Below are 14131 nucleotides of genomic sequence, written 5' to 3'. Positions count from 1 at the left end.
CAGTGGCCTGTATTATTCTAGGCACTGTTCATTGGCTGGGGTCCTGTCATCTTACTCTTCACTGTCAGTGTGCGTAACTTTTCGTTTTTCGCGCTTGTCAAGTTGCTCAAGGAAGATCTGATCCTGTGGATGATTTAAGGGATGTAAGGTTCTCGGGGTCCACCTGCAAGCCCCTCTGTACTTTGGAATTCAAAGATAGGTATATTTTTAAAATTTTTAGATCAACGACATGGCAAGATCCTGGTCATGAAGAGCTCATGAGAACTTAGATAAGGTATGCAAAGACCGAGATTCGAACCCGTAGTCCAATTGGTAGTATATACTCTCCAGAAAAAGCGTCCATTTGTGAGAAAATTAACTAAATAAGTGATAGGTTAAATGGGGGGAAGACTGTCTTCAGACCTGCTTAACCCAACTCCCGTACTGCCTCCGATGGTGAACTAGAGTTCCTAACAGAATCAGTTTCTGTAACAAGGAGTAATGAGGCGGCATGGCACTGCTGATACAATCCGATGATTAGAACTCCTACCGTTATCTGGCCTGCTATCGGCGGCACACCTGACGACCGTTATATGATTAGAGGTAGAATGCAATGCGGATCAATATCCACATGGTTTCTACAAAGTGTATATATGAGATGTTGAATGGTCCCCTAAATACTTTGCCTGATTTACCTTTAGATTTTTTTAAGCTCAGTGAAAAAGCACAGCTTCTCGCTGTTTCAAAGCTGATTTTCACCGAAGGGGGCTCTGTTTGCACTGTGACGTTTCCTGCGCCTGCCCTCGATCGGGGCGGTTCGCATCCATTTTGCGCCTTCCCGCCTACGACGCTGAAGACGCTACTCCACACGACCTATAACCCGAGCCGCCTGCCAAAACAGCCCCGTAGACCAGTAACTCTGAACACACTACGACAGACTCTTTATTTCATCCCAGAACCGGAGAAAAACGCGTCTCACCTGGCGCCGTGTGTGCAGCGCGTTTTGCAGACACCACGTCTTTTTGGAAGCCCAGCTTGCTCCTCACAGTGAAGTGCCGCTAGGCAGGGACGACATGCGTCCGCCCCTCTCTGCAGACGCTCCACGGTCTGCAGCATATGATGATTGCATCATATTTGGCAATCTGACTGCCGAATCTGAGCATATGGCGGGGAAGCAGACAGCTCGCACGGTCCTCCATATAAAGTTGCATTTCGGCGGCGTCCGACTGCTTGCGAGACTCGAGACGCCTGAGGCGAAGTATGTGCCACCCAGTCAGGCACCTCTCGGTGACAAGAGCGGGCGTCGTCTTGGAAAACTCATTTCACTCGAAGGAATAGAAGGACGTAGGATTGGACGCTGCGGCACTGCCCGCTGCAGGGAGAGGAGATGTGATCTGCCTCGAAGTGTTGGCATTTGTTGCGTGAGTAGCATGGTCAGTGTCTTCAATGCACATGCAACGTTGGTCAGCTATTGCATGCAACCTCAGGCTTTGCTGTTCCGTCTCGTTGTTTTAATTCATCTTTGCTCCCATGTCAAGCGGAGCCCCGTCCGTTTACTATTTTCTTTTTTTTGGCATCACATCGGTAGAAAGGAGAGAGGCTTTCCGGGCGTGGCATTGGCAGGTGCCCTAGTTTTTGTTCGGGGCGTATAAGAGCCAAACTCAACTGCGAAGTGTCTGAACTGCCTTCCTCGGCGTCCGTTTGCCTTTTCTGTCCGCTGTATAACGCAAGTCGTGAGCCGCCGCGTCGGCGGCGGCTAACTTGTCTATCGATATCTCTACCTATATAACTTACACTGGCGGGCTGCATCTTTTCGCCGTCTTCGCTCACTTCTTCATCCGCCCGCGCGCCGCATTCAGGGTCCGAACTGTCTCCCGTATGACACTTCTTCCCCTGAGTCCTGCCTTGTTGTAGGCATGATTTCTCTTGGTTTGCCGTCCCCAAGTCTAGTATTATCAAGCGTCTGTTGATTCAGGACGCGTGGCCTGCGGTTGCTGCCCTTTTGTTTGTATCGTTCCTTTTGGCCTCGACCTCTGATATGTTTCCAGGCTCGCTACTTCTTTCTTTTTCCTGAGCGGTTGTATTCGCGATGAGCATGCACAGCCTGCGATCCTGCCGAAGTTTGCGTGTCTGCTTCACTGTTTCTGGAGTGTAGCCCGGCTTGGGGCTCGTCGGCAAGGCGCTGTTTGCAGAAAGGGATTGGTGTCATTTCGTTTGTTTCCATGGCGCAGCGCAGCCGCCAGTCTCCCCCTGCCGGCACTTCTCGCAAGCGCCAGCACCGGGACGAGACGGACGACGAAGGCGGCGCGGAGGAGGAGTCCGACAAGCCCTGCAAAGGCGCCAAGGCAGAGAAGAAGGACAAGAAGGAGAAGAAGGGCCTTCGGAGCTTCGTCCACCTCGGGGAAAAAAAGAAGTGGAAAAAGCGGCGGGAGCCGCTAGACATCAACCTCATCGTTGCACAAGACGAAATCGACAAGTGAGAGGATGCGGGTGTAGCGTCCGGTGCCCACCGGCCGACTGCGAAGAATGCGTGCGTGCAGTCTCTCTGCGGCGAGCTCGCTTCCACTCTTTCCGTTCGGCCTCCGTGCTTCTCTTCTGTGCACAAGCGCCTTCACCTCTCCCTGCAGTTCGGTTAGGCGGTACGGATACCTGCACACGCCTTGTCGCTCGATCGCCGTTCTCTCGCGAAGTGCGCAAGGCCGCTCGTTGTCTGCAGTCTCTGCGTCCCTCATTTATCGTGTGCGAGTAGATGTGTGTCACAGGCCGTCAGACCACGCAGGAAGTCTGTCGCGGCGGTCAGCAGTGAGTTGCGTGTGCGAGGCTACGCCGTGTGCTCTCAGGCCAGACGCCCCGAGCTGGGCGACTCTGCACGCTGGACCGTCGGCGCTGCTGCCGCGGCGTCTCTGTTGCTGCTGCGGCTTTCCTGCCAAGTACCGGTGCCCTCTCTGCGCGAGCGGCCGTCGCGCGGTCTCCTCGTCCACGGCGCAGGACTCCGCCGCGAGGAGCGGCGGGGGGGGACAGGGGGCGGCGTCGCGCTACCACCTTCAGGGCCGGTATGTGTGCTCCACGCAATGTCTGAATTTGCACCAGGCGCACGACTGCGCGCCGAAACACCTTCTCCACTGGATGTGAGATCAAAAAGCTGCTTGGCGAGGTGCCGTCTTCGATGGAGAGGCTTTGCTGGCCTCTCGCGCCTGGCAGTCGACTTCTCAGCGGCAAGACGCGGAAGGCAGGGGGGGCGGGGGGGTTGCGAGGGTGTGTTCAGCTTCGGGTTGCAGTTCGGTGGGCGAACTTAGAAGGCCTCGTGTAGTGCAGGTTAGCCAGCAGAAAGGAGAGAGGGGGGGGCTTCGGTGCTGCCAGGCATGCAAGAAGCTGGCGTGCGCACTGGACTGCGATGTGCGTCTGGAAGCCAAGCCGGCAAAGGGGGGTGGCAGGGACACCCCAAGCTCGGAGCTTCAGGTCTGTCTTCTTATATAGGCGTGCGAACGCTGTGCGGCGCCGCTGGCGTCGCGCGGCGTGTCTGTCTGTCAGATTTTCAACCGGAGTGCGGAGCATACGCTGGTGCCGTTGTCAGCTTATGCTGGCGGTTGCCTCTTTGCGACAATGTCGGCGCAGTGGACTGCACGAAAGTGTGGTGTGGTTCGTAGCCTGTCCCTTCAGCGAGCAGGCGCCTCGCTGCGGGCCCTTAACAGACACTTTCCAGAGTGGGTTCGTTTGTTGCGGCGGCGCGCACGAGTGCAAAACACGCTTTTTGGAAGCAGCACCAGAGATCTGGAGGGACATTTCCACTGACACGCGGCTAACTGTGGATGCGTCGACTCCTGCCTCGCAGCAGACTTCGCTAAAAGCCAAGCAACGGCTTCGCCCCGAGCTGCCGGTGTGACTGAGGACTCATCATCAGACCTGCGAGTTCAGGTCGTGGGACGACAAAATCACATCATGCACTGAACGTCTTCATCCCGCTGCGGCGTCCTGTCGGACGCCAGCACAAGCAACTGGCGGGGCGCACAGGGACACTTTGGATCACTCGAGGACTTGGCCAGCCGTCGAAGGCCGAGTCACACACCCATATTGGAAACAGATGACAAATGACTCCATTTCCTGTAGTATTGAATACATCCTCATTTTTGTAGAGCCACCACGGGAGGTGCTATCACATCCCGACAGGAATGTCCCTGTCGGCGCTGGAGGAGCCTGCTCCGAGGGAACATATCCGGAATCAAACTCATGCTTGGGCATTCGAAGCAGCTGCTGATGCCTTCTGAAGTTGTACCAGACTGTCTCTAGCCATTCGAGCGCCAGTCTCACCAGCCGGAAACACAGACTATCCCGCTGGCCTGCGTGCCTGCACCAGGCCTCATCCTCGGAAGAATCCCCCTAATCCATGCCTCCCCTAGTCGAGATTCCCAAGCAAAGCAACTCAAGGCGGGGCAGCTGACTGGTTTTCCTACCGGCTCTCGCTGAAGGCGAGGGACGACACTTAGTGGGAAGTTTGATATGCGCAAGTCGAACTGCCTGATGAGAGAAATCTCTCTTGGCAAGCGCTTCTATCCAATAGGAGGCTCGCGAATGATACGTGGCACTGATTCGGCTACCACTGAAAAAAGCCGATCCCCTGGGCAAGCCACTTCCCACGCAGACTCCTGTGCTGTCGCCCATCCTACGATGCCGCAACCGAAGCACTACCTTAGTTCCACCCCCGCCTCTGTCTCCTTGGATGTTCAAGAAGAGCTCTGAGTTCATAAAGTCGTGCGGCTTTCCCTTCGTGTCTGTCGCGTGAATCGCTCTGAGATACACCCGCTTCTGATGCTGACTGCATTGGGCGCTGCGAAGGCGTTTGTTGAATACCAGCCACCAACAAAGCGGCTCGTTCCTGCTCCAGCGCCAAAAGGTGATTGAGGCGTTCGGTTTTGATACCTTCCAGCATACGTTTTGTCTGCATATATTGTTTTTCACGTTCCTGATGCTGTCTAAAGAGCTCGTTGTTAGCGTATTGCTCCAGCTCCATCCTCCGCATTCGTACGTGGCCTCTTGCTAGACGAAGCCAGTCTAGTCTCCTGCGAAGCTCTGCGAGCTCCTCCCAAAGAGACTGTGCCCTCGCCAAGGATTCCGCGCTCGAGTGGGAATGATCCCGGGTGAAGATTACACGGTGGAAGGTGCGCTCGGCGTTCGGGAGCAACTGTAGCACGTGCTCTTCCAAAGCTTCCAGTTGTTTTGCTTCACTAGCAATTTGCTTTGCCGCCTCGTCTCGGAGTACGCAAGAGTGACAGGAAGGACTGTCGGAGTCGCGCGCTTCCCTTCTGCTGTCTGCGGTGGCAACGGGGCTTGCTCTTCCTCCAAAATTAAGCGGTGCCGCCACCACTTCCCTGTCCACAGGGGGAGAATTCACCGAATTGTGCCGCCTTTTTCCGCGCCGCTGCTCCGGGGAGGGCGCGTCGGATTGTAGACTGCTTGGTGGTGCACCTACGGCAGGACTATTCGTTGCAGTATCCGGCGCTGCAATCCTCACCGGGCTATTGCCGGCTCTCGGAGAGCGTCGCGCTGGCCTTGGGGTACCCGGCGTCGACTTCTTAAGATTATTGATGCGCGGCGGTGCTGTACGCTGCAACTCTCGAAGCACGTCGTCGCCTCGCTTGCGGGTCTCCGTGCTCGTTGCTTCTCTACCAGCATCCAGCAGAGAGGTGCTGCCAGGGATGTCCGGTGTGGAGCTACTCCAGGAGCCCCGCACGAGAAGGCGGCTGGCCGCTTCGCTACGCGCCCGGGACGAGCTGTTACCGAGTGGAGTCCTGAATGCCAATGCAAATGCCAGATGATGCGGACCTGTTGGGAGTCTGTGATGTGTTTAACACGCCACTCAGAGAAGGGACGGAACACGGAAACCAGAGCAGGTCGCACGTCGCTCCTCTCTGTGGTTTCGCACATCTGCCGTTATGCTACCATGGTACTCTTAGCCGAGAAACCGGTACTGCTGGCATCACACACACCATTCATGCCTCCGCGTTAAAACCCTTCGTCAACAAGTGTCTATGCATCACCCGTGCCCCTACTGTCACAGACCCTTCTGCGTCTGGCGGCTGCGGTAGGTGCACACGGAAGGAAGGATTTGACCAGTGCGCCGGCGTCATGCTTTAGCTAGCACTTTCGCATCTACTTTCAGGTGTGGCAATTTGCGGTCGCCCCATAAACTAGACGGGTCATTCCGAAGCAAAAACGGATGGTGGGAGCTCTCCCAAGTGAGAACGTATCTAATATAAAGGCGTTGACGCTGGCCTACAGCAGGGGACGCAGTGGTGAACGGGGTAAAGCTCCCATCTTCCGCGTGGTGTGGAAAGGTCTGTCTTGCCGTACCTGTTAGGCAAAAGTCGCCTCGGAAGCAGCCAGCGCCCAGTTAGCAGAAAGACGGCGCCCTTCAACAACAAAACCAACAGTCGCCAGCCTGGTTTTTTATGGCGTTTCCGACCCTGCTTTTCGCGAAGACTCATCCTTCTTGGAACACGGTGACAGCGTTCCAGCGGAACTTGTCGAGACAGCGTTGCTTCCTGTTTCTGCACTGCAGGTTGTTGCTACCACCCTTTCGAAGAGAAGCCGGCCTCCTTGGCCATCTGGCCTTGCGCCTCGACCCCTGTAATGTTCTGCTTTTTCAGCGGAGGACGCTCGCCAGTCGTATTCCAGGGGAGCTCGGTAAGCAGCCTGCCTTCTCCCACACCGCCAGGGTTACGCCGCTTAGGGCAGCCACAAACCGCGCCCCGCACGCGGGATGCATGACTGAACCCGAAGGCGCCGTGCCAACATCATAAACGAATTGAAGGGCCGCTAGATGCGCACCAGCGGCGCTGGTCCTTTGTTCACGTATATGACAACGACCGACGCAACAAAGAGTCCTGCCCACTACGAATCGTCAACGGCCATCAGGGCTACAATGTCCACAGAGAGCCCCCGGATTCGAGCCTAGACACCGACCGTCGCTTGACCGAAGCACTGCGGCCGTCACACGCGTATCAGATCGATGATGAGAAGCAACAGAACGCGCCCTTTATCACTGATTAGAGAGAGTTTGGTGGCTATAATGACCTTGAGTCATCTGACCCATTCTGTCCGCTGCGCCAGTACAGCGCAACGCAGATGGAAGACAGAGACACAAGAGATGTCACGATGTGTGTCGAGACACTACCCGCGTGCTTGTTCTCTGACGAGGCGCACGACAGTGTGCGGTTGGCAGGCGCCGGAGACGGCCGCCTGCCTTTCCACCGGTACGGAGTGAATTTGTTCTACCTACCGCGAATCAGCTGCTGCTGCCAGTTAGATGCCATATTGCCGGGCCTGTGGCGCAACAGAAAGACACTGAGTCCAAACCATCGAGACTCCACTGGTACTGTGGTGGCCCGGTGTGGCGCTTGGCCCTGACAGGGGTCAAGCAACCGACGGTCTACAGCGAATGCCACTCTGCGGAGCATGCCCGCACACTTCAACTTTTGTCAGACTTTGCCGGGAGTAGCCTGTTTGCAGGAATTCCTCATCCGTGGACCTCCCCACAGCGGCTAGCAGAAATTTCGGTACGCGAAACCCCACCCCTCCCGCTCTCTGGGCTGCCTTGCTCTGCGCTTCTAGTTTCTCTGGCCTCCGGCTCTGGTGCGAGCTCGAGCGTTCTAAAGGCACTGGGTTCTCAACTGCGCAGATGAACTCTTGTGCTCTTCGTATTCTTCCAGTGAGCTCGTAGTTTCGTACCTTTTTCGGAATCTGTACAGTGAGTTTTCAATTAGTTGGCATGGCCCTCGAAACAACAGTGTCTCAGCTGCCACGGGTTTGGGCCCGGGCAGCTCGGACGCCGCGGGGAAGGAGGGGAACCGCCCCGTAGTAACTAAAACAATAAATGCTACCCGTTTTTGGCGCGCATAGAAAACACAGCAACGGCCTGACTGGTGTGTTCCACACCGTACGGCAGACGGGCGACGAGTTTTTGCGGCCCGTGTTACTGCGTTTTACGGCTTTCTTGCGTGGAGACGCTTGCCCCCCCATCCGGGGAGGATGCCGCGGGCTTCCGCCCCCACTCGTACTGTATGCTGCCGAACAACCACTTCCGTGCTGGGCTAACCTTACGCTTTGCCCGAGCGAAGTTTCACAGGAAAAGTGTTGCTCGTATAGTAGCTAGCAGCCTGCGGAAACATCACCGGCAGAGGCCGAACGAGGAGCCTGCACCACACTGTTTCCTGTGGTCTTACGGAGTGTAGGATTCTAAAAAGATGCTAGGAAGGTCGCCCAGCGACAACGCTTTGAAGCCAAAAAGTGTGTACCGTTTTCGGCCTGACCGTGTGGCGGACATGCGAGGAAGCGGAAACTGGTACGTACGCGATTCATCCATCGCGTGGAGATCTAGACACACGAGAGTTCGGACCACTCTTCTGCAGCGACCGAGCACACCGCATGAGAGGCAGTTTTGAAAGCGAATGGAACAAACTTTCGAGGAATACGGGCGGCGTAAAACGCAGGCTCCGAAACAGTCCTCTCTGAAAGCAGGACAAGAAATGATTGCTAGACTCAGATCACGAATCTCCAAAACGAGACGCAGCGCCGCGACTCTGAAAACGTAAACGCGGCGCCCCCCATGTAGGCATCGCTCTGCGGCTGATCCCCACGCAAACTGCCCACGAAACCACGCCATATTGACTCGATTCGGCTAGGCGTCTAATGCTTTGCGCGGCTTCGTTGTGCGTACAGCTACGCTTCGGCGAAACCCTTTCTCATTTTCACGACGCGAGATTTGGCGCATGAAGGGGAAAAGAACGTGCCAGCTTGTTGCACGGAGGTGCTCAAAGAGTGTTTTTATTCGAAGACGACTTTCGTCTCCTGAAGCGAAGCTGGCGGCGCAGCTGAGAAACTGTCGTCTTGTTCATGTGAAGGGGAATCCCGTGGCGAACCATGAAGCGCGCGAGCGGAGGCGTACACCAAATGGCCAGCCCGACCTGGAAAGGACGCGGCATATACACAGAACAAAGTGCCACGGAGCGCGTCCAGCGTCCGCTCAACGCCTGTTGAAACACCTGCGTTAAGGCCTAAACCCTGAAGCCGAGGACATCGTGGAAGCGCCTAGAGCGACGTACACACGCAGGCACATCGCTCCGCCCTCGGGTCGACTCTCACACAAAACTGGAGTCACTCTCGCATCTAGAGAATCCCTTTCGCCTTGTGGGTAGAGAACAATTCGGTAGCACTTCGCATGAGGCGCTGCAGCGTCTCGCTGAGAAGGCACGAGACACAGAGACCTCCACTCGCCGGTGCCCCACGCCACACACACGCACGCCTCGATACTTGGACCTGCGGCAGAGATAGCCAGCCTCGTTTATGCGCAAATCAAACCGGGCAGCCGTATTCGCGCAGGATGCCACACCCGGTAAGAGAGAGAGAGAATATGGGCACTCGTCGCTCGCTCATGACCATCGAAAGAGGCTCGGAGATGCTGCGAGTCGAAGAACCGCGCTTACCTGAACCGGCGTCAGAGGCTTGCAAGCAGCGTAGGCGAACAGTAGACGACCCCAGAAGAAGCTCTTTTCGTTCGCTGTCGGGCACACACAAGAGGCCAGGGAGAGGCGCGCGCATCGAAAAAGATGCGACGCCACATGCAGAAGGCTCGTGAACCTCTACACCGAGCTGAATGAAGCATGAACAATGGACACGCCACATCTGCGCAGCTGCGAGAGGCCTCCCGCGTGGCGGGTTCCGCCTCCACGGCATGCCCCCGGGCGACGCCTTCTGCCCTCGCCAGTCTCAAAGAATAGGCTAGATCTGCGTGCGTCTCGCGTGGGGTCGCCCTCCAGTTCAGAAAGCAGACGCGTTCAGCTACGCCGGCGTAACCTGCTGCCCCGGAGACAGCTGCGGCTCCACAGCTCGTTGGGTGCGCGTGTGCCTCCGGCCCTTCACGCGACTCGACGGCCAGTCTGCAGTACCTATGGCGTCCTTGTCTATGATTTTTTCAAGATGCAGAAAGTCTGCGACCCGCTGCACGGACTCGTCGCTGATCATCTGAGCGAGGCCGAAGAGCCCAAACAGTGTGCAAAAGTGAACCCTGAAACAACAGAACACAGAGGCGTCACACGCGACGCAAACTGGCGAGCTGGACGGGGTCTCCTCACACACCAGACGCACCAAGCGCGCCACGTCAAGTCAACACCGCGTCTGCGGCCGGAGGCGTCGGGCATACGAGCAGCTAGCTCTGTACATTTTTATCCTCTTGTATGAGTTGAACGCGGTCTCCTGGCAACGTGGAAACCCCTCACTGCCTCAACTCAACAGGTTATGCATCCGGACTGCCCCGAATGACGTCGTGAAGACGCTACACCCCGCGCATTGCGACACGCTATGCAGACCCATACTGAGCACCTGATATTGAAAGAGCGTACGATGGGACTCCGGTAAATGCGCAACCGCAAAGCAGACTAAAAGTAGGGCGTTCGTCCATGCTGCGGACACTGACTGCGCCGCCCTGCTCCTGCCTCCTCAGAACCACAGAGACGTGTCTGGGGGCGGCCCACAGAGCCAGTTGATCAACGCGCAGAGCGCAGAGAGAAGCGTGTGGATCACGCTGAAGCCGAGAGGACAAACCGCCGAAAGAGCTCAAAAACTCTAAACCCTAAAGAAGTGTTGCTCTTACACGGCGTAAGACAAGACGGACGCCCATCCGTACTTCCCCCAGAGGCCCTTCAGTCGCTCAGTTGCCTGCAGACGAAACACCGCAGCAGCGAAAAGACAGGATAAACGTGGCCGCGTAGAGATGAATCGTCTGCGCAGAGATACGCTCTTTGCCAACAAATACTGCGAGCCCGAACCCATGTCCGCCGACGCAAGGCCGTTTCCTAGTACCCTTAAGCTGTGGAGGTGTAGAAACAGAAAATCGCAGGACACCCCGATGAGATGCGCACACAAGGTTGAAAAAGACGCATCTGCCGTCTACCACAAGTCAAATCACTTCCGGCACTCTGCGCTGCTCAGGCGCAGCGGCCTGAGCGAAGTGTTTCCACCCAGGCCGGGGATGTGGCGGACGCACGAAAGCGAGCTCCTTCTCAGGTGCTTCCAAGGCGGCTGACATCGTGTATAGACACTCCTTCACCACCACACAGAATGGAAACACACATATCGAAAATAACCCAGAATGCACTCCGTCTCACCCCAAAACCCGCGTCGTCCTTTTTCCCTCCCACCGCACTGCTCACGCTAAGGTGTACGTACACCTGAGTTTGAACTGTACCTCCTTTCCCTGGTGGACGACTCGCGTTTTGACCTGGCGCAGGTGGCTGATTTTGTCGCTTTGGCCGAGTTGCAGGAGGGTCGCTTCGACTTTGCGGCGGCGCATTTCTAGCCAGAGAAGGCCCTTTTCTTGCACGACTTTTTGCTGGCGGTTCATCAGGCGAATGAGCTGCTGTCTCTGCGCCCGGAGTTTCGCTTTCTGCCGCTCCACGAACGCGCGGCGCGCTTCGGCGTCGGAGAGCCCGCTCTTCTCCGCCTGCGCCCGCAGCTGCGCGCGCAGCTTGTCTCTGTGGGTTTCCCAGTCGGTTCGGAGGCATTTTTTTCCTGCTTCCAACATCCCCGGGGAGGGCGAGAAGAGCCATTTCGTGTTTGGCGCCTTTCTCCACTTCTCCTTGCCGTCGGCGACGGATTTGCGCAACGCAGATTTGCCGCTCTTGCTCAACTTGCTCAGCTGCTCGCGGCCTTCTCGCCAGGACACCGGCACCGGGTATTGCAGGCGACAGCGCCGGAAAAACGCCACGGGGTCGCGCGAAAAACGCGAAAACGCATCCGCAGACACATGCCGCCAGATGCCCTGCTGAGGGAGTCGCTTCGGAGAAGACGAGGACGCGGAGGGCAGCGAAGAGAACTCGCGGAGAGCCAGGAGCGACGAGGAGGAAGACTGCGGCAACGACGCGCCCGACGCCAGACGAAGAGAGGGAGGCGGAGCCCAAACGGGGCGTCCAGGTGCGTAGTAGGCAACGCCAGGCCATAAGAAACGGGAAGCAGCTCCGGCGAAGATGCCATAAGGCCGATCTGAGAAGCCTAGATGGCCATCTCGTTGACTGGAGGAGGGCGAAGAGGCAGAGTCAGCAGCGAGGGAGAGACACAAAGAAGACGAAGAAGTGACACGCGCCCAAGCAAAGATGGAAGAGGAGGACGCGCAGGTCGCGCGACTCGTGGACGAAGGCAGAGAGAGAGATGAAGACGGTGAAGTTTGGTGGGGAGACGCGGAGGCTGCGGAAGGCGACAGCGAGCACGAAGAGAGAGGACGGCGAGAGGCAGAACGAGACAAGCAGAGGGGACAAGAAGACAAAAACGCCTCTCGGATACCTTGGCTTGATCGCAGCGCGCACGCCGCCGGATTTCGTTCAGGTGCTTGACTCGAAGGCAGCCTGCAAAGACCGCCCACTAGACGAGGGAAAGACGGCTGGTAGCCCGGAACCGCGCGGGCAGTGTGCCGCGCAGCTGCCAGCGCCATGCTTGCGAACGAAAACGGAAAAGCCGCCGCACAAAGCCTGTATGAGGAGACGAAAAATGAGCGGAAAACGAGGGAGGGAAGGGGCAGCGAGGCTCGCGAGAAAGAGAAGGGAGCTGAGACACGCGGGTACTGTAAGCGGCCTTTTGAATCGACGGCACAAACGGTCATGTGCGCAAGGCGGCCTCCAGCGAGAACTGGAAACAAAAAGCGCAGAAGGGAAGTCGACGCGACGAGGGAGCAGCAGTGAGCGAGGGCTCGCAGGCGCGTCGGAAAAACGAGACGAACTTTTTTTCGGGTTCGTGGCCTCGGAGTTGAACTCTAAGCCCTAGGAGGCCAGAAGTCCCGCTGCTGGCTTTCATCACGCAGCGGACAAGGAGCAGATTCCTGCAAAATACTTCTCGCTCGGGCTCTCCACAATCTCACCTCTAACCAGGCGACGCAAAAACCCGGGGAAATTCGGATTTAGACACTCGAAATGAAGTTCAAACGACGCCCGCCCGGTGCATCGATAGTGCGGTGCATGCAGCGGCTATGCATGTGCACAACTTGCAGAACAGACGAGTTGGACACCGCTTTTCGCCGTTGCCTGGTTTAGACCTCATCTTTTCCTTCTTCCACGAGAAGAAAAACGTGAAACACGCCCCTCGAAAATATCTGCAGGCGGCTTCTCCGTCGCGAGTTCACAAGCTCGCAAGCTGCTCGCCGTTCACCGCGCGGCCCAAGGCGGCGACAGCGGACGCGTCGTTCGGATTTCCGCTGTCATACGTTTTTCCCGAATGTTCATAATCGCAAGGCTGGTTGGCGTGCAGAGCAGCCTCCGTCTTCGCTCCAGGTCTTTTATCGTTGCGCGATTTTTCGGTTCGGCTGGGATTTCGCCCTTCTGCGGGCGCCTTCCCCCCCTGTCTTCCTGGAGTCGTTTGCTGCCTTCGCTGTGTGTCTCTTCGCTATCCAAGCTCTTCTTCTTCCTCCTTCTCTCCGGTTTCTGCTCCGCCTCTCTCCGTCTCTTCCGTGTCACTATGGCGGCGCGCAACCCCGGTCCTGTGCTGAATCCGCCCCCGATTGGATTTCCTTCTTTCAATCGCCGCTGCCAGCGTGACTGGCTGGCGCGGCGCGCCTTCGCGGAGAACGAAGTCAACGGCCGGGTCTACAAGAACGTGTACCAGAATCTCGGCTTCAAGGGCCCCATTCCCATGCTCAACAAGGTACCGTGGCGCCTGCAGAGCGTCCTTCTTGGATCCGCGTGATGTATGCCTAGTCGTGTGGGCGGATAGATCTTCATATGCATCCATGCAGCTGCTTCGGTGGGTGGATCTACGCCGCACTAGTGTGCCGCTCCTTCTTTTTCAGAGGTATCTACGCGCGTGAGGCAGTCCACAGACACGCGCATCCAGGCGCCTCGACCTCTACGCACACACGCAGCTGCACGTATGCAGTCAAGCAGGGCGGCCTAGATGTGCGTCTTCGTTTGTTAAGCGCTCATGCATGCGAGGGGGAGGTGAGACCTGTGTGTTCTCCTCTCAGGTCGGTCAGTACCGCATCCGCATGCGCTGCATCTCCGGCGGCTACAGCCGCGGCATTTTCAGATTCACCAGAATGGCCCGTATGGGCATGCTGCAGCTGGTCCGCGAAGGCTGGCTCAAGAAATACGGCTACCGGCCTGCGCTCTTTCGCTGA

At 57.1% G+C, this 14131-nt stretch overlaps 3 protein-coding genes across 3 annotated transcripts; 2 read left to right on the top strand and 1 right to left on the bottom strand.

Moving 5' to 3' along the window:
• Positions 1-2201: 2201 nt before the first annotated feature.
• BESB_028300 (uncharacterized protein) lies at positions 2202-3111 on the top strand (the record flags this gene model as incomplete). The annotated part of the gene is made up of 2 exons (XM_029361504.1): positions 2202-2455; positions 2820-3111. The coding sequence occupies 2 exons, from the start codon at positions 2202-2204 to the stop codon at positions 3109-3111; spliced, it is 546 nt and encodes a 181-aa protein (XP_029215404.1).
• Positions 3112-8786: 5675 nt separating this feature from the next.
• BESB_028290 (uncharacterized protein) lies at positions 8787-12457 on the bottom strand (the record flags this gene model as incomplete). The annotated part of the gene is made up of 5 exons (XM_029361503.1): positions 8787-8939; positions 9459-9532; positions 9921-10039; positions 10625-10689; positions 11219-12457. 5 exons carry the CDS (start codon positions 12455-12457, stop codon positions 8787-8789), a joined length of 1650 nt encoding a protein of 549 aa, XP_029215403.1.
• A 1016-nt stretch (positions 12458-13473) lies between these two features.
• Positions 13474-14131, top strand: BESB_028280 (putative ribosomal protein S14 precursor; the record flags this gene model as incomplete). The annotated part of the gene is made up of 2 exons (XM_029361502.1): positions 13474-13659; positions 13979-14131. The coding sequence occupies 2 exons, from the start codon at positions 13474-13476 to the stop codon at positions 14129-14131; spliced, it is 339 nt and encodes a 112-aa protein (XP_029215402.1).

The sequence above is a fragment of the Besnoitia besnoiti genome, assembly GCF_002563875.1.
Source record: "Besnoitia besnoiti strain Bb-Ger1 chromosome Unknown contig00015, whole genome shotgun sequence".
Lineage (NCBI taxonomy): Eukaryota > Apicomplexa > Conoidasida > Eucoccidiorida > Sarcocystidae > Besnoitia > Besnoitia besnoiti.
This window is presented reverse-complemented; position numbering and strand designations above follow the sequence as displayed.